We start from the raw sequence: 19,336 nt of genomic DNA, 5'->3' as shown, positions 1-19,336 counted from the left end.
AGAAAGCTTAAATCTAAATAATTCATAAAACAATTTGTATTGTAAAAAGGACCAACCTCAGCTGAAGTCCCTAACGAGATGATGAAGATCCACCATCATATCCCCCTGAGCCTTGCTTGTCCTTGTCCAGTTGTTGCCCGGTTTGTCTGTGTCCCTCCACTGACCCTTCCAATTTGCCGATTTGCTGCTTGCTGGTGTCGCCAAGGCAGTCTGGAGTCGACGGCGAATTCTGCAAAGAAGAAGGGCGCAACCTCTTGTGTCCGTTTTTGATAATGGCAGTGAAAGTCGGCACCGCAACGGAGACAGATTTGCCCTTCACCCCTTGCTGTTTGGAAGATGCCATGCGTGCCTTAGATCCGCTAACCGACCCAGTCTTCACCCCTGATTCGGCTCATCTCATACGTAGCCCAAAGTCACAGTTCTGGTCCAATTTCTGATTTGAGCGCACCGGTATTTTATCTTTAGATGTTTGTTGGGCTTTGTTTGATTGACTCAATTTTCCTCTCCTTTTACTGCTGACTTTGGTCCAGCCAGCCTCATTTTCCAAATGTTGGGACCCCACTTCCTTCCCATGCAACGTATCATCTAATTCCTCCCCAATTTCTGCAACTATCACTGACTCTTTGGGATTGCATCCAAATTCAAAAATTTTCTCTTTTGAAGCTTCCTGTGGCTGCACCATCCGGGCTGCCGTCTCGGTCACTGATGTTTCCTTTCGATCCACCCTTTCCGAATCTATTGGGGTCATTCTGCAGTCAGTTGCTGGATGCCCGAAACAATTGCACTTGTCACAAATAAGGTGTAAGCATTCATACTCCACCTTATATTCAAACTCATCGACAATCACACTCCGGACCACCGGCAAACCAAGATTAATTTGCACGCAAGCCCGAGCAAATTTTCTCCTTTCCGCCAACTTAGTAGCCAGATCCACCTTGACTGGTCTTCCCACAGCAGAAGCGATTCTCATCATGGCTTTATCCTGATAGTACCATATGCTCAAACCAGAGATTCGAATCCAAACCATAGTCTCCCCGAAAGTGTCCTCACAAGGTTTAAAATCCGGTGTCCATGGCTTGACCGCAATATAGTGACCGAAGATCATCCATGGCCCCCTAGTAAAACCTTCTCTCGATCGTCCATGCGATCAAATTTAACGAGGAAGTACCCAAAACCCACATCCAAGATTTCATATCCACCGGTGATCCTCCATACCCCTTTCAATTTGTGAAACATGGCCGTGTAACTAAGGTTTTTTCCAAGAACCTTGATCACAATTGCTTCCTTGTATGGTTCAGAAAGGATGTTCCTAGCCTCTTCGGAGAAGCAAATTCTTGGAGGCATAGGATCTCCTTGTTTTCCAGTGACCACTGCCATGGAATCCTCATCTAGAGCTTCAGTCCGATTTATCCCTGTGGCTACCGTAGAACCAATAACCTTGTCACGGAACGAAATCTTGGAAGTCACCTGGAACTAAGGTCGCCCTTACTTGATCCCTCCTTCACACCTGATGCAAACCCTCCCATACTCTCCCCCTTATCTCTTTCGATGGCATGGCCATCTTCTTCACCGTGTTTCACCCTCAAACGCTCTCTCCCGCTCTCTCCTTCTCTCATTCTCTTTGAGTACGGAGTACGTACTCTTTCTCTGCTAGGGTTTTTTCTCCTTCAAAATTATATTGTCAAATAAATGAAATGATCATATGTGTTTATTTGTTTTATAGTTTGATAATAACTAATATATTTATTGATGGATTTAACTATTATTATATTATTTATGATCACATTCAATATATATGTTTGATTTATTGAAAAAAGTAGATTATTCAAATCCATTAATAACTATTTTAGAGTTAATCCAATTAACACTAAATTTAAAAAAAAAATACATAACATGTTACCTTTTTTAATCAAATTATTATAATTTAAATTAATTTTAATAAAATAATTTAAAATTATAATTTCAATCTTATCACGTGCATGGCACGAGTAATTATACTTGTTGCAAAAAATAAAATCCATCACTTTAATCTATAAAGAATACTTCTTGTAAACTGCAAAAAATAAAAAAGTAAAAAGATTTCTCACAAGACTGAAGTGAAAGTCATTTTTTTTTTTTCAGATTGCGAAAAAGCTAAAAAAAAAAAAAAAGAGATTTCTTACATTTCACCTACAACTACAAGTCTCGTTTGGGGCATTACACCAAAACTATATTCATATATAAATTTTTTGAATTTTTTTTGGCTTAAAAAAAAAATACTTTATCCACTTTGTATTATCTAAATTTTTTAAGTAGGTTTATATGTCCCTTATATGATCACGGAAGTTCAGATTAGATGAAACTTTGCCAAATCCAAAATGCATCAAATGTGGGGCTTCCAATTATGCATAGGACAAAACCTCTGAGCTCTAGGTGCCACATATGAGATGCTTTACAGACAACTGGCCTTGGAGTTTTATATGATTCTAGGTCTCGGTTCAGTCGGTTGTGATCCACCCATTAACTTTGTGTGTTTGGAATGGATGCACATACTTGAATTTGCGTTTTGACTCTCTAGATATTATGTTTTTCCTCCCAAAACACCAAATTTACTGGGTGATTGGAATTCACGATTCATCATTTATCATTATCAATGTCTACCTAAGTCAACAAAAGCTTTCCCATCAATGAAGAGAGGGTCTAATGGACCACCACCGACGTTACACTGAAGGCCGAAAAACAAAAAAACAATTCATGCCACCTACTTGATGTGTATGTGCTGTATCTCACTACTGATGTGCATGCTAATGGTCCAAAAAAGAGAGTACATAAGTGTGAGCCTTTAACCAAATGTGTCTAACAACCAAGTGACTGCGGAAGAAGATCAAACCACTGGAAAGACACAGATTCTTTGGAGATTTTTTTTCGCATTTAAATTAAAAAAAACTTTTAATTGCCTTCTCTTTATATATATATATGTAAACTAAAGTGCAACGATTTAGAAATGCAATCCATGGTCAAATCATGCTATTAAATTAAAGGATACATGGTATATTACGTATAAAACTTAAAATTGATTTACATAAAAAAGGATAATTTTGCAACAAACATTAGTTTAGAACACACAATTATATTTCCCTTTTAAATGTGCAAAAATTCCTTTTTATTGGATGAATTGAACAATATGGCCAATCTTTACATGACCAACCTCAAGCTACACAATCATCCCTGAGAGGAAAAAGGAGAAGGACCCAGGACAGAGAGAAAGCTGGCAAATATTGCTCTTTTTTTGGGGATTTTGTGAGTATATAGAAGGATCAAGCACAATGAATGACATGGTATAATATAGGTATGCCAGGTCCTCATCGGAACATATAGCTTTGGCATTAGACCTTGACAGCTTGTATATTAAATGAGGGTACCACAGGCTATCTGGTCATTAAAGAGACAGCACTGCAAATTTATGAGGGGTGAAAATGTAACTCACTTTTCTTATATTCACTGTGGAGTTTTGTACTATACTAACCACATAATACTCGTTAGTTCATTAGCATAGGATGAATTGTAGTTTCCACCTTTGGTGAAATCCAAACTGCATCTTGCTGTAATGAGGAATATGAGTATATAATGATTACAAGAAAAATGAGTTGCTCAAACATTTCTCCTAATTTATTGCTCTTCTAGTTGGTGGCTTTTTGTTGTCTCATGGCCACACGTGCCATTTTCATTGTTACAGTCACCATCTGATACATTTGCATTCACTTTTAATCCATCCTCTGCTCTATGGTTAGGTGACTGATCTGCATCCCTTCTAGCTCTCCGGTCCTGGAACAAGAGGGTGCTTGTTCAATCAGTAAAAAATGTGGCTTTTATTTATCAAAGTTTGGTGTGGTCCACTTAGTAATTACTAATTAGCATGCATGATTAAAGCATGGTTGGAAGAATAGTACTTTATGAAACTAGATCCAACAAGAAAGAGAAGTTAAGATAGTAGAAACTAGAAAGTAATATTGTTGAAATATCTAAATTCTAATCCATGGTGTCTTGTTCTTAATACACATTCATAACAAAGATTCAAACATCAACTATATACTACTACACATTATCATAACATAAATCGCATTACGAGAATAAAAACTTAGTGGACACTCGCACGTAAATGTGAAGTTGATAAAGATTTGATATGTTTGACTAAATTATCATTTAACGATTTTTAACTATCAACTTCACACGAAAACAATTGAAAGCGAGTTTTCACCTAGAAACTAATATGTAAAGGGAATGATTATTTTCTTACCTCTTTGTAATTAAGGGAATCTTCAGTCTCAAGCATGTGTATAACATGCCCCATTTTAGGACGTTTTTGTGCATTAGGGTCTGTGCAGCGTAGAGCTACAAGAAGGACTCTTTTTAGTGCCCTTAATGTTGGTTTCTCAGGAAGCTTAGGATCCAATACTCCCTCTGGATTTCTGTTACTAACCATCTTCTTGAGCCAATCAACTAAATTCACCTGAAAATCAAGAGTTTACACTTTTCAGCTGCTTGTGTAAAGGGCAATAACCGAAAGAAATGTTCACAATAGCGAAACAGATCGAAACCTCTTCCGGCGGACGGCTATAATCAACCGGGTTCCTCCCTGTGATTACTTCCATGATAAGAATTCCAAAACTATACACATCGCTTCGTTCATTCAACATGCCAGTACTTGCATATTCAGGAGCTACATATCTGCCAAAAAAGGGAGCTGAGAATACACAAATACTAAAACATTGAAGACAAAGAACAAGTTGTCTATTATTGTATTTGTCTCATTCTCAAAATAAGATTATATCTCTTTAACAAATATCTGAATTTCTATCATGTGTCAATTACCAAACAGAGCCAAATGAAACAGGGGAGAGTAGAATGCACAAACCCAAATGTACCCATGACACGGGTGGTGACATAGCTGCTCTGAGAGCCAAGGAGCTTGGCAAGGCCAAAATCTGAAACCTTGGAATTCCACTGCTTATCGATCAAGATATTGCTTGATTTAATATCACGGTGAACAACTTTTGGTTCCAGCCCCTCATGAAGATAAGTTAATCTATTCCAAAAAAAAAAAAAATACTAACAGTTATGGAAAGAAAAGAAAATTGGAAAGTAATCCAGAAGAGAGGAGGTGAAAAGTCAATTTTCTTGGTTCAATTACCCTTTTGCAGTTCCAAGGATAATGTTCATTCGAATTTCCCAAGTTAGAGGGCTGCAAGACCCAACATCACCGTGCAGCCACTGCTCCAAGTTACCATTGTCAACGTACTCATACACAAGCATTCTGTATATTTCAACATGAATGAATATTTTTACACACCGAAAACTGAGAAAGAAAGAACCTTCATTATATATTACCTGTGTGCTCCTTCAGCACAATAACCGAGCAACCTCACTAGATTCTTGTGCCGAACTCTTCCTATAGCTTCCACTTCAACCTTAAACTCTCTCTCTGCTTGTCCCCTGCTATTATATTAAACTTTTAGCATTAATTTGAGTAATAAATAGAAGGAAAAGATGTTGATTGACTTTACCTGTTGTTGAGCAAATTCTTAACGGCAACGTTTGTGTTGTCCTTCAAGACACCATGGTAAACAATTCCATAGCCACCTTCGCCAATGACATTCTCCGGCGCAAACCCATTGGTGGAATCCTCAAGCTCCCTGAGGGTGTACCAGTGGCCCCAACCCAAGTGAGAAACCTCAGGGATCACGGTAGGAACCTCACCACTGCCTTCACGGGAAGAAGACCTTAGGAAAGGTCGTTGTTCAGTAGGGTAAGAGATTCTATGGTTCTTCCCAATCTCAAACTGGATTCTGTTGTAGACCACGGAGGGGTTCTCTTCGTCCGGTTCCGGTTCGGGAATAGGGTCGGGTAATGGATTGGGGTCAAGTACTCTGATCTCTTGGATCTCCTTGGATACATCAGGGACAGGGATTGAAGATGAAGTGGTGGTAGTGGTGGTGGTGGTGGTGATAGTGGTGGTTTTCTTGGAGCGCTTGGAAGCGAGGCAAATGGAGATGAGGAATAAGAGGAGGACAATGGAGGCGCCAACGCAGACGCCAAGAACAACCCAGAGGCGTAGGCCGAAGATGGAGGTTGGGTTGGAGAGCTGGTCGTTCATTGTGGCACCACCACTTGAATAATGATCCGGCATTATTTGCAGAGTTTAAGGTAGGTGGTTGGTACGTGGTAGTTACTACATGAAGTTGTAGTTGTATGCTGCTGCTGCAGAAGAAGAAGAAGAAGAATGGGATACTGAGGTAGGGGAGAGGGGTGGCGTTTGTAGTAGAAAGAGAGAAAGAGAGTGATGGAGGTAAGAGCAGCTGGCATGGTGGGACCTCAATGAGAGAGATGGGGACAGAGTATGTAATGAATTCTGAGTTTCTGCCTGTCTCATCCCCACCTTCTCCAAGTGGTAACTATTGCTTCCTGCTCCATTTCTTTAGATTACAATTCTACTACTTGATTTATTACTCTATACTAACGTTAATTAATTTTAGTTCTATGGGTGGGGCGGGACCTGCTTGCCTTTGAGCTTTGCTTTTTGTATTTACCATAGTCATCGTCATACAAGAATTCTTTTTCTGGTTAAAGACTATAGGAATGGGGCTAGTGGCTTTTAAATATACCCTTCCTAATGCTCCTTTTTGGAAAGGGGAATGCGCTTTCTTCAAAGCGTTGAAATCATTATCAATAATTAATGCCCAATCGAATTGTCGTTTTTTTCTATATTAAAAAAATACAAGTAGAGTGATTTGTCTTTTAACAGAAGGGAAAATCTTAATTACTAGTAAGATATATAAATGTGTTCATGTCCCTCGACACTCACCGACACATTAACCACATCGATTTTATGTTGTATTTGGATGGTTTAACCCTAAACTTCTTGCCCAGCTTGAATATACTCCAAAACATAATTGATTTTACCTTTAAACATATAATGAGTTAAAGAAGTTTATTATTTATTTATTCATTCTTTTGGTTCTTTTTTAATTTTTTTTTTCTGCAACACACACTCACGCACTATCCACTTCCTGATTTTAACCAGGTCTCAAACCCCTGTCAGCTCTCTAGGAAGTCAACAATTCTTCCACTAAGCCATTGCCTTAGCTCCTATTATTTTTTTTGGTTCTTAAAGTTAAAACACATTAGAAAATAGGAATGAGGCCCAAAGACGCTGGATTTTGAGAAGGGTCTCTGTTGATGTTAGTACTGAAGGATTAGTGCCTTGCAGGGTTGGGACTTGGGCCACAAAAGTGGGTATTAGGGTTAACATTCTTTTCTTTAATTGGGTAACTATTTTTTCCTAAGCCCAAAAAAACCTCAGCCAAAAAAGAGAAACAATTACCTTGAGTGGCATAGTAAGCGCGCCAAAGCCATCAAAGTTTCCCGCGATTTTTCTTGAAAATCCCTAAACCGCACCTCAGCACTCTTCTAACTCATTTCTCTCACACGCTCACTCTCACTCTCACTCTCACTCTCATAGTCTCAGAAAAGTAGAGAGAGAGAAAGAATAAACAATGTCAGACGAAGAAGCTGCTGCAACTACCGCCGCCGGTAGGAGAAGGACCAGAGGTCCCGCTTCCTCCGCCCGCAGCGAGGCCCTAGAGCGTCTCAAAGCCCGTGTCCGCGGCGGGCCCCAGATCAGGCTCGAAAACCCTATCTACGATACTGTCGAGGAAGAAGAGTACAACGCCCTTGTCGCCAAGCGCCGCGAGCAGGCCCGTGCCTTCATCGTTGACGACGATGGCCTTGGCTACGGCGATGAGGGGGAGGAAGAGGACTGGTCTAAGGAAGGCGTCTCTCTCTCCTCTGACGAATCCGATGGCGCCGAAAATGAAGCCAGGCCAAAGCGGAAGAAGCTTGAAAAGAAAGAACATAATCCCAACCAGAAACGCACATCGGCTGCACTTTCCGCCGCCGCTGTTGGCGCCCAGCGGCTATCCTCGATGTTCACCTCATCGCTGTTCAAGAAGAGCAGGGACGACAAGGCCCCCGACAGCATCGTTGACGATGTTCTGGCGGAGTTTGCAGCCGACGAGACCGATAGGGAACGGCGGAGAAGAATCCATCCGAAAGCCATTCCCAATTCGAATTCAAATTCATCCTCTGCTACAAACGATGCTCTGCGGATTAATCGCGATTTCGTTAGCAATTCGTCAATTGTTGGAGCATCTGATTTGATGAGAGGTTCTTCGTTGCTCGACACTGCTGTAAATTGTGATGTTGAGTCCGTTAGAGTTGTTAGCAATGACGTCAGTGATTTAGGTTCAGAGCAGAAGAAATGCGAGGCAGTTAAAGAAAACGAGCTTTCAATTGAATGCTCGGATAATGAGAAAATTTGTAGTTCTGAGAATGGTGATGCATCAATTGAGCAAGTTCCGAGTAATGTTAATGTTTGTAAGGAGGAAGTTGTGAAGGACTCTAAGGCAGAGGAAAAACCTGTTGCTGTGAAAAAGGAGTTGTTTACTTTGAATGCAAAGCTTAAGGAAGAAAAAGAGGACCCTGCGTTGAGTGCTACTGCGGGTTGGCAAGCAGTGAGGAATGGTGGTGCAGCGAATGCAAATGTTGGGGATTCGAAAGCATTGAGAGAGGCTTTGCATAAGGAAGAACACTCGGAGTTCAATCTGGAGGAAGATGGTTCGCTACCTTTCTACATACTGGATGCCTATGAGGAGTTTAATGGAGCGAACAGGGGAACACTTTATTTATTTGGGAAGGTAATTTTTATTTGAATTGCTAACATAGGTTACTGATTTACTGTATTCTTACAGCTTAACTGTCCCAATGTGTAGTTTCAAATATTTCGTTTGCAATTGACGTAGTTGCATATTATTCCATTTACCATTGTTTTTCTGTCACAAGGTAGCCTCAACACGCTAACTGTTAAGTCACAGTGTGAAGCTTGTGTGTTTATTTGCTTATTTATTTGAGTAAAGGAAAGCTGCGCTGTATGTAAAAGTCAGATAGACACAGCTGTTGGTCATTCGACTTCATTTCTGTTAACTGTGTGGTGGTGAATGGAGAAGATAATATTGACTGTTTGCATTTTTATTGAGAATTAGGTTAAAGCCGGGAATTCGTATCAGAGTTGTTGTGTTGTTGTGAAGAACATGCAAAGATGTGTCTATGCCATTCCAAGTCACCCTATACATCTTACTGATGAAATGGTGAAACTTGAGAAAGATGCTAAAAAATCTGCAGATTTCCATAAAAAGCTGCAAGTAAGTTTATCTTTTATCGATCTTTGGCATAAATTTGTATTTTTATTTATATTGACTTTTATCCTTATTTATTCTTTCAGCAGAGAGCTAATGCATTCTTGTCATTTTTTATTTATTTTTTTTAAATTTTAGGATGCAGTATCTGGTTTAAAGAACGAGTTAGCAAAACATCTTCTGAACTTGAATGTTTCATGCTTTAGTATGGCTCCTGTTAAGGTTTGCTGATCAACACATTCTTATGTAAACAAATTTTTGGTCAATGTGATCATTTTGTTGTAAATGATTATTTTGTTGGGTTTATTCTGATTTCCTGCTCCTATTTGCAGAGGAAGTATGCATTTGAAAGGATCGAAATTCCTTCTGGTGAAAGTTATGTGCTTAAAATCAGTTATCCATTCAAGGTACATATTAGACCGTAAGGATTCAAACTAGTGTATTGGTCATAGAGATGTGAAGAATTTAGGCGTTCAATGCACTGGTTTGCAAAAAGCCTAGTTATTTATGTGTGAGTTAAGCTAAATACTATTTTAACCGATTTATGTTATTTCTTTTTGTAAAATTGGTCTAGGATCAAGTACTTCCTGCGGACCTGAAAGGAGAAAGTTTCTCTGGTCTTTTAGGAACTCATTACAGGTATTCCTCCCCCTTTCTCTCCCTCTCTCTCTCTCTCACACACACACACACACACAACACACACTCACTCTCTGTTCACTGACTACATGTATTTTGTTTTCAATATAGTGAGAAAATGAGTCTCTTTCTGAAAAGCAAAAGCCCAAACCAATTTCTGGAGTAACTATTTTGATATAGCATTATGTTTACTTAAAAGCTTTTTAACATTGCAGCAGTGTGGTTAAGTAGAAGCATTTTGGTTCAGTATACTCTAGCTCTTAAAACCTTTCCTCTGTAAATACTTGGGAACTTAATCTGGTAGTATTGCAGATTTCTTTTTGTGAAGATGAACTGACATTTCTCAATAGGTATTTCAAACACTTTCCCAGATCTCTGAAAGCAGTTGCAATAGCTGGCTGCATTACTTTTAGAAACCAAGAACTTTGTTGACTAGAGTCTATACTTTGAACAGGCTAGGTTCCTGGAGAAAAGCAGTCCTTTTATACTGGGCTGGTGTGCTGCTTAGGGTTTTAAATACTCTTTTGGCCCTAGAATATCTTAATCATTACTCCATCTGTAAATATAAGTAAGCTTTGACTAAAACACATTTGAAAATGGCTCAGACTGAATTAATATTTGAATATTTTCTTTTCCCTAACTCAGTTAAATGCTTAGCACACATATTAGGTGTTCTAATAGGGGGTCTAAGTGGAAAAGGATATAAAACATCCTTAATCTAATCAAGTGACAAATATTGATGGACAAATTTTTGGTTATATATGTGGGATGGAGGGAGTGTAATGTTAATAATGTCCATATACTGGACAATTATTTAGTTTTAGCAAGGTAATTGTTTCCTTATGTGCAGTGCTCTGGAGCTTTTTCTGGTTAAAAGAAAGATTAAGGGACCCTCGTGGCTACAGGTTTCGAACTTTTCAAACTGCCCAACTTCTGAGAGGGAAAGATTTGTAAGTTGTGCATCCACTACAAGTAGTGTATTTTGATCTTCATATAGGACACCTTTTTTAATCTTATAAACGTGCTTCTGCTTGCAGGTTAGCTGGTGCAAATTTGAAGTGATTGTTGACTCCCCTAAAGACATCAGGGTTTCAACTTCATCAAAAATCAGTTTTGAGATTCCTCCTGTGGTTGTCACAGCAATAAATTTGAAAACAACCATAAATGAAAAACAGAACGTAAATGAGATTGTATCTGCATCTATAGTCTGCTGCAATATGGTTAAGGTATTTTAAAGAGAGAGAGAGTGTGTGGGTGTGTTTTTTTTTTTTTTTCTCTTTTCTTTTTTCCCTTTAGTTTGGGATCATTGTCTTGATAGTTAAGTACAGTGCATCTATCTGTGTATGGTGTATGCAAATCTATTTTCTACACCAATGCTTGATTTTCTGTGATGAAATAATTATTAATCAGCAATAACTTCTGTTTGGCTTTTTAGATTGACACACCTATGTTGGCTTCAGAATGGAAGAGACCTGGAATGCTTACCCATTTTACTGTCATTCGTAAAATTGATGGGAATATATTTCCACTGGGGTTCAGCAAGGAGGTTACAGAGAGAAACTCAAAAGCTGGGTCAAATGTTCTGTGTGTTGAAAGCAGGTGAAACTTTAAAAGACAGATTGTTACTTTGAATGTTTACTTATATGCATGATCTGGATTCTGGTGTTATCCTTTGATTTTCTGTATCAGTTCTCCAGGAAATGTGAAAGGTATCTTGAAAAGTATTTGCCTTTATTAGAGGATGACCTATATAATATCTTTGTTTGCAGTGAAAGAGCTTTGCTGAATCGCCTGATGACAGAATTACACAAGTTGGATAGCGATGTTCTTGTTGGGCATAATATATCTGGATTTGACCTGGAGGTACTCCTCCATAGATCCCAGGTAGGAGTTTTAGCTTCTCAATTTTTTGAATTGTAATTTTAATTTAATTTTGGGCTTCTGTTCATAGCCTTTCCTAATGTCCTTTTTTTAGTTTAATGTATGATAACTGGATAAGAGGTAATTAGATAATATGATTTTAGATACTGTTTAAACATTAAGGTGAAAAATTGTACAAAACTACATGACAAAAGGGTATGAGTTGATGAAGGATAACTGTAAAGATGGCTGGATGAAAATGTAGCTTCAAACAAGATTCGACGAAGGATTAGAATTCATATTCATATATACACAAACTAGAAAAAGTTTGTTAAATCTTTTGACCATTTATTATGCCTTAAGAAAAGCGATATACCTTCTCCCTTTTCTTTTAACTTGTAATTTTTTTAAATAAAATCTAGCTTTCTAATACCTTCAAACTTTATCCTGAAGTTCCAATTACTATTTCCTGATTTTATTTTCATCTCACCTGCAGCAAAGTGGATGCTATTGTCCATGAATTACCCATTTTTTATAAGTTCGTGTTATTTTATATTTTTGTACCCTCAAAAGTCCATTATGATTTATGAACCATGAACCTTAAATATCTTTACCTCTCCAAAAAACAAATGTAGGCTTGCAAAGTACCAAGCAACATGTGGTCTAAACTAGGCCGCCTCAAGCGTTCTGCATTGCCTAGGCTTGATAGAGGAAGCAAGGCATTTGGTTCTGGAGCTCGTCCTGCTGTCATGTCTTGTATGTCTGGCCGGCTTCTTTGTGATACATTCTTGTGTTCCCGTGATCTGCTCAAAGAGGTAAATAATTGTGGAGAAATCATGCCAAGCAGGAAATCTTGTATTTATTTCTAACTAACTCACTTTCCTACATTGGTTCTTCCAGGTCAGTTATTCATTAACTGAACTCACAAAAACGCAGCTGAAGAAGTTTAGGAAGGAAGTTGCTCCACATGATGTTCCAAAGAAGTTCCAATCAGCTGAATCCCTAATTGAGCTTGTAGGTGTCAATGTTTAATCCATATTTGTTGATCTTGTGGAGAACTATTTGAACTTTGGATTGCTTATTATGAAAGTTAAAGAGTGGAGTGTTTTTCTCCTTTTCTTATGATAAATGTTAAACTGTTGTGGAAAAGTGTTTGAATTCTGATTTATAATTACTACACAGGTCACAGGCTACCCTTGCATCAATGTTGTAATATGACATGGTTTTTCATGTTAGTACTTGTTTTCTGTACCGTGTGTTTTTAATTAGCAGTTGCTTGAGCTTGATAATGCTAGTGGGATAACTATGTAAGCTTCTGAGGGTTATAGAGGTGGGTATTGATCTCTACTACGAATATTGAAGGACTAAAATGGTGAAGAATTTGGTGATTTTATAATCTTGAGTTGTTAAGCATATTTACCTCCTCAACTTCTCTTGCAATACTTAAGTATTGGTTTTTTCCATTCTGTTTTGATGTTTGATTGATTGTACATGATAACAGTGCATTTGCTTATGCTGGTTTTCATGGTATATGTGATTTCTTCAGATTGAATGTAGTGAAACGGATGCATGGTTGTCCATGGAACTCATGTTTCATTTGAGTGTTCTTCCTCTCACCCGCCAGCTGACTAATATTAGTGGTAATCTGTGGGGGAAAACTCTTCAGGTTAGCTGTCCTTTTTTTGGGTACCCTGTTTAATTTGATGTTGGACATGATCTAGCAGCCATAGGCATACAGCTAATGCTTGCTATTTCAGGGTGCTCGGGCACAGAGAGTGGAGTTTCTTTTGTTGCATGCTTTCCATGCAAAGAAATATATGGTGCCAGACAAAATTCCAAACTATGCAAAAGAAACAACATTGACGAAACGCAAAGTAGCTCATGGTGTTGAGGATAGCAACTTAGAAGAAGCAGATGGTAACGAGGCAAACTATGATAATGATGCTGCCGATACTGATAATAAGAAAAGCAAAAAGGCTCCTTCTTATGCTGGAGGTCTGGTATTAGAGCCAAAGAAGGGACTATATGACAAATATATACTACTTCTGGACTTCAATAGTCTTTATCCTTCTATCATTCAGGTTTATATATATAATTTATTCAGAAAATGCTTTGTTTTAGCATCACTTTCATTCTATCAACAAAATTTTCTATTTTATTTGTTTGTCAGTTTTGCTCTTATTCTAATTTATGATAGCTTCTTCTATCCTGTCATCTACTGAGCTGAATTGAATACAGGAATATAATATATGCTTTACCACTGTTGAAAGATCTCAAGGTGCATCATTTTCCCGTTTACCATCCAGTCTAGAAACTGGGGTCTTGCCGGAGGTAAGAATGCCACCAGAGTTTTATCTATTAAAAAATCTGTTCTTGCATTTTAAAGTACTAGCAACAGTAATCCCATCTAAACAGACTGGAAAAAAAATGAAAATTATTCCAAGTCAAATCTAGCTTTTATGGTTGTGTTTGGAATTGGAGAGATGGGAGACAAGGCTTTTAGAAATTCCACAAAATCTGCACTTTTGGGCGTAAACTATACCCAAAAGTTAATCTTTTAAAATATCCTTGTTTTAGTAATCCAAATAGTCATTTGAAAGCCCGACTACGAAAAAAAAGAAAAGAGAAAAAAATCTTATCTAGCCAAACTTACCATATATTGTGCCAACTTTTGATTAAGAATGGACAATCAAGATTCACCTTTCAAAGTTGCATGTGTGCTCTTTATGTGAATTTATCAATGCATTAACACTTACTTTAAGTGAATCATTTGTTACAATGCTTATCTTTTTTTTCCCCCACCAACATTCTGGATTGATTAGATGTATACATGCACATTATTAATTTTGTTTGTTTGTTGGGCTAGCTGTTGAAAAATCTGGTTGAAAGGAGGAGATTGGTAAAAAAGTGGATGAAGAAAGCATCTGGTCTTAAAGTGCAGCAACTGGACATTCAGCAGCAAGCATTGAAGCTTACTGCAAACAGGTTTGTTTCTATATGCTCATCCTGAGTGCCCAACATTGGTATCTAATCCTTTGGAATGTAAAATTCTATGGTGTTGGTGTATTGCAGTATGTATGGATGCCTAGGATTTTCCAATTCAAGATTTTATGCAAAGCCAATTGCCGAACTTATAACCCTACAAGTAAGGAAATATGTCATGTTAGCTTTACCGGTGGTGACCATCCCCTCATATATGTCAAGCCTAATACATTTTTATTTGACTGTCCAATGATTGTGCAGGGAAGGGAGATACTGCAGAGTACTGTTGATCTTGTTCAGAATAACTTGAACTTAGAGGTTATTTCTACTGTATTAATTCTTGAAGTAATGTAGGGATTTCATTTCTGCATGAATTATAATATTGGATCTTAACTGTCATACATCCTTTAGGTTTTTACTTTATAGGTGATCTATCAGCTCTTGACTGTTGTACTGCTTTCTACTTTATAGGTCATATATGGTGATACTGATTCAATAATGATATACAGTGGTCTAGATGATATTGCAAAAGCAAAAGCAATGGCTTCAAAAGTTATTCAAGAGGTGAGATTTAACTATTAATTGTGAGATAATGAACTACGGGATTGAGGTTCCCATCACCTTTCCTCTGCTCTAATCTTGTTCAACATGCTATACTAGATCTAGAACCAGCTTTCAGTCCTTAAACAAACTAATGATAATATTTTTCTCCTCTACAACTCAAAAGTCTTTATTTTAAAGTTTCAAATGTTTGTGATTCTCGTTGGTGGTGAGTTTGCTTGGGGGATCTGAAGTTGGACCGTACTGCTATGAGGTCTTACCATGTGGTTAGCATTGTTTGCCACAGATGAATAATTTTGGCGCGTATACATGGTTGTTTTCCTTTCTATTTTTTTAATAATTTTCTTATGATGTGATTCTTCATCTGATTTGTCATTAGGTCAATAAGAAATATAGGTGCTTGGAAATTGATCTTGATGGTTTGTACAAGAGGATGCTACTACTTAAGAAAAAGAAATATGCAGCTGTTAAAGTGCAGTTCAACGATGATACTCCATATGAGGTATATTCTACTTACTCTTTTGAATTACCAAACATATTGGGAAGAGCATTCCAGTGGGATTAATCTGTGTTGCAGGTTATTGAACGTAAAGGTCTTGATATTGTCCGCCGGGATTGGAGCTTATTAGCTAAAGAATTGGGTGATTTTTGCTTGACTCAAATTTTGTCAGGAGGGTATGATATGCTCTGTCTGCTTCTAAAAATATTGTTATTTTTGTCCAGTCTGACTATTTGGATGAAATTTTTTTCATTTATACAGTGGCTAATAATATTGTGGCTTTCATGCTTACAGATCATGTGAAGATGTTGTTGAATCAATTCACAGTTATCTCATGCAGGTAATGTGTGATGTCTTTCATGATTAGAAATTTATTTATGATAACATACCATGCACTTGGAGAATTTATATGGAGGGTGCATCTCGTTGATTTGTGCTCACTGCAATAATTGCAAGCGGGTCTAATCTCAGAATGCCTACCTTTTTTTTTCACTCATTATTCAGAATCTCTAGTTTATCTCATTTTCAATGGATTAATGGATGAAGGGAAGTTGCTTTTTCCTTTCCCTTTTCTGAATGGTCTAATTATTGATCATTGGATAAGGCAGTCAATTTTATCACACATATATAGTGGATAGCATAAGTATAATATATTTCAATTTATCTATGAATCTAAGGTTTCAAAGTTGGTGATTGAGGTTTATTTCTATCATAAATATTGAGTAACATTGCTTATACAGGAGCAAGAAAAAATGAGGAGTGGACAAGTACCATTGGAGAAATATGTCATCAATAAAACATTGACTAAACCTCCGGAGGCTTATCCTGATGCCAAAAACCAGCCACATGTTCTTGTGAGTCCAAATGTTCTCATTTTTATGGTTACTTAAAAGGTGTGATATATGCTTTCTTTATTTTTTATCCCCCTAATCAATCCTGAGGAAGCTTTCTTGATCACTATGTAGGTGGCACAAAGAATGAAGCAACAAGGTTACTCCTCTGGTTGTTCTGTTGGTGATACAATCCCTTACATAATTTGCTATGAAGAGGTTTGTCATATATCACTGGTGTAACTTTGGGGATACGTCGGGTATTTGATTTTGGTCATGAACAGTCTTCTGATTTGTCTTTTCATATTTTTATTTTTATATTATGTTCTACTTTGAGCAGGGCTGTAGTTCAGGTAGTGCAACAGGTATTGCTCAGCGCGCAAGGCATCCCGATGAACTAAAACAAGAGCAAGGGAAATGGCTTATTGACATTGAGTACTATTTGTCACAACAGGTATATGAGGCGTTGGTAGCTAACTTTATCAATGACAATGATTAGCTGATTACCACCTAATGGCCGGTTTGAGTATTCTTTCAGATTCATCCAGTGGTATCACGTCTTTGTGCATCAATCCAGGGCACAAGCCCAGAAAGACTGGCTGACTGTTTAGGGCTTGACTCATCAAAGGTTTATTTCCTTCTCTGTTTGGTAGATGATTTGCTTTTATTATTTATCCAGTAGTTCTAAACTGGCAGACTACATTGATTTGCAGTTTCAACATAAATCAAGTGAAGCTCCAAGTAGTGATCCTACAAGCTCACTTTTATTCGCTTCTGATGACGAAGAAAGGTACATCTTTTCTTTAATAATTCTATTAAATGTGCATATTAGCAACCAGCGGTAGTTTGGAAATGGAGACAACTGGGTTAGGTTTACTGAACCACAATTTCACAACAGAAACAAGGTTTAATTACTCCGTTGGTTCTTATAGTTTTACCGAATTTTTAATTCGGTCCCTGTACTTTTTTTTTCCTTTTCAATTGAGTCATTATACTATATCAAATTTTGTAATTAAGTCCCTACCATGATAAAAACGTTAGAATTAATAGAATATTCCGTTAAACAAAATGGAATATTCAGTCAAGTGTTAGGCCTATTTGTTTTGTTAATGGAATATTCCATTAATTCCAACGTTTTTGTTGCGGTAGAGATTAATTATAAAATTTGATATGGTATAGGGACCCGTTTGAAAAGAAAAAAAGTATACAGATCTAGTTGAAAATTTGCTTAAACTATAAGGACCGATAGGGTAATTAAACCTAGAAACAATACTGAAGATGTTATATTAGCATCAGACCATGTATTTAATGCAGAAGTTTAATAATTCCGTGGAGGGGTTTGAACAAGTAAATATAAAAAACTTTGTTTTGCATTTGAGCTTTTTCTGTGTTGGACTCTTGTTGAAGTTCCGTGTTGTGATTCTTGAGTATTGCTGAAAGAAATTTGTAATTAATGGATTGGATGTGATTAAATCAACTGCAGGTACAGGGGATGTGAGCCACTCGTATTGTGTTGCCCCAGCTGCTCTGATTCTTTTGACTGCCCACCTGTTTTTAAGTCAATTTGTTTGTTGGGAAGTGAAAAGATAACCAGCTCAGGCACGGAGGAATCCAGTTACAATTTCTGGCATAAACTGCGTTGTTCCAAATGCCTGGAAGATGGTGTTGGAAGAATATCTCCTGCAATGCTAACCAATCAGGTTTAATTCCAGGCTTTTCAAAACAATGTTATGTTCAACTGCATTTCAGCATGCATTGTTTTCTGATCATGGATCTCTTTCAAAACTAGATTATCTTTAGTAATATTCATCAACATGTTTGTTTATTTGATTTAGCCTAGAATATTGCTCCTAGCATTTGCTGACAGTATATACTTTAATGTCAGGTCAAAATGCAAGCAGAGAAGTTTGTTTTAATGTACTACAGAGGTGTACTGATGGTAACTCACCTCTCTCAATTTTGTTTATATGAATATCATTAGCCTTGAAAAATTAGATATCACATCCTTTGCTGATTTTACTTCTAGTGTGATGATGAAACGTGTAAGCATACGACACGCAGTATCAACCTTAAGTTGGTGGGTGATTCTGAGAGAGGAACTGTTTGTCCAAATTATCCTCGATGCAACGGCCGTCTCCACAGAAAGGTTTCACTTTGTGACGCTAATGTTAAAGTGTCTTTCCTTTTGTGTCTGATTTATATGAAGTTTCAAACTTTTTCGTTTTCTCAAGTAAACATTCTGTTACTTTCAGTACACCGAGGCAGACTTGTACAAGCAGCTCTCGTATTTCTGCCATGTGTTGAATACTTTTTGCAGTATGGAGAAGGTAAATAGATACTGTTTTCAGTGTTTTGAAAGCTGAAGTTAAATCAATAAAGGCTTTGAATTAAAGAATTCCACCATATCCATGCCTTTAACCCTAATTATTAATCATGTATTGTTTCAGATGGAGGCTAAATCTAGGATGCTAATTGAGAAAGAGTTGATGAAGATTAGACCAATGGTTGATCTAGCAGCATCCACGGTACAGAAGTTAAGAGACCGTTGTGCCTACGGTTGGGTGAATTTGCAGGACTTTGTTGTTCCTGTTTAATTTATACCTCCGAATCCAGCAAATGGAATACCCATATGTAAATGTCAGTCAAAAGTACTTTATTGTACATTGAGTTATACCATCCTTGATTTATAAATGAATCATGGTAACCAGAAAATTAGTCGGTGTGCCTATGGTACATTG

General features: G+C 37.5%; 2 protein-coding genes across 2 annotated transcripts; one reads left to right on the top strand and one right to left on the bottom strand.

The window, feature by feature from the left end:
* Positions 1-3,118: 3,118 nt before the first annotated feature.
* Positions 3,119-6,166, bottom strand: LOC107642769 (Protein kinase superfamily protein). The gene is made up of 7 exons (XM_016346243.3): positions 5,544-6,166; positions 5,368-5,472; positions 5,171-5,293; positions 4,895-5,065; positions 4,578-4,707; positions 4,277-4,489; positions 3,119-3,804 (listed from the first exon to the last, which is right to left on the bottom strand). The coding sequence occupies exons 1-7, from the start codon at positions 6,164-6,166 to the stop codon at positions 3,649-3,651; spliced, it is 1,521 nt and encodes a 506-aa protein (XP_016201729.1). The 3' UTR covers positions 3,119-3,648.
* ICU2 (DNA-directed DNA polymerase) lies at positions 5,177-19,310 on the top strand. The gene is made up of 32 exons (XM_016346239.3): positions 5,177-6,427; positions 7,061-8,732; positions 9,078-9,236; positions 9,369-9,452; positions 9,563-9,637; positions 9,805-9,869; positions 10,717-10,816; positions 10,904-11,092; positions 11,302-11,465; positions 11,636-11,750; positions 12,362-12,541; positions 12,627-12,740; positions 13,273-13,392; positions 13,484-13,807; positions 13,965-14,057; positions 14,593-14,711; positions 14,799-14,871; positions 14,970-15,026; positions 15,180-15,272; positions 15,649-15,771; positions 15,847-15,944; positions 16,063-16,108; positions 16,509-16,622; positions 16,734-16,817; positions 16,939-17,052; positions 17,137-17,226; positions 17,312-17,388; positions 18,082-18,298; positions 18,484-18,537; positions 18,625-18,744; positions 18,851-18,925; positions 19,046-19,310. The coding sequence occupies exons 2-32, from the start codon at positions 7,533-7,535 to the stop codon at positions 19,190-19,192; spliced, it is 4,683 nt and encodes a 1,560-aa protein (XP_016201725.1). The 5' UTR covers positions 5,177-6,427; positions 7,061-7,532; the 3' UTR covers positions 19,193-19,310.
* The last annotated feature ends 26 nt before the right edge of the window (positions 19,311-19,336 follow it).

This window comes from Arachis ipaensis, chromosome B5 (genome assembly GCF_059453495.1).
Source record: "Arachis ipaensis isolate K30076 ecotype BB chromosome B5, ASM5945349v1, whole genome shotgun sequence".
Lineage (NCBI taxonomy): Eukaryota > Viridiplantae > Streptophyta > Magnoliopsida > Fabales > Fabaceae > Arachis > Arachis ipaensis.
Note: the sequence above shows the minus strand (reverse complement) of the source record. Positions and strands in the feature narration are given on the sequence as shown.

Bases quoted from the DNA above. Each gene is read 5' to 3' on its own strand.
- LOC107642769 (XM_016346243.3), bottom strand. From the start codon at position 6,166: ATGCCGGATCATTATTCAAGTGGTGGTGCCACAATGAACGACCAGCTC. The intron at 4,708-4,894 runs GTTTGTGCATTC...CTTTTTTGGCAG, and splicing joins CGTGTCATGGGTACATTTGG to ATATGTAGCTCCTGAATATG. The intron at 4,490-4,577 runs GTTTCGATCTGT...CTTGATTTTCAG, and splicing joins ATAGCCGTCCGCCGGAAGAG to GTGAATTTAGTTGATTGGCT.
- ICU2 (XM_016346239.3), top strand. From the start codon at position 7,533: ATGTCAGACGAAGAAGCTGCTGCAACTACCGCCGCCGGTAGGAGAAGG. The intron at 9,237-9,368 runs GTAAGTTTATCT...TTTAAATTTTAG, and splicing joins ATTTCCATAAAAAGCTGCAA to GATGCAGTATCTGGTTTAAA. The intron at 15,273-15,648 runs GTGAGATTTAAC...ATTTGTCATTAG, and splicing joins CTTCAAAAGTTATTCAAGAG to GTCAATAAGAAATATAGGTG.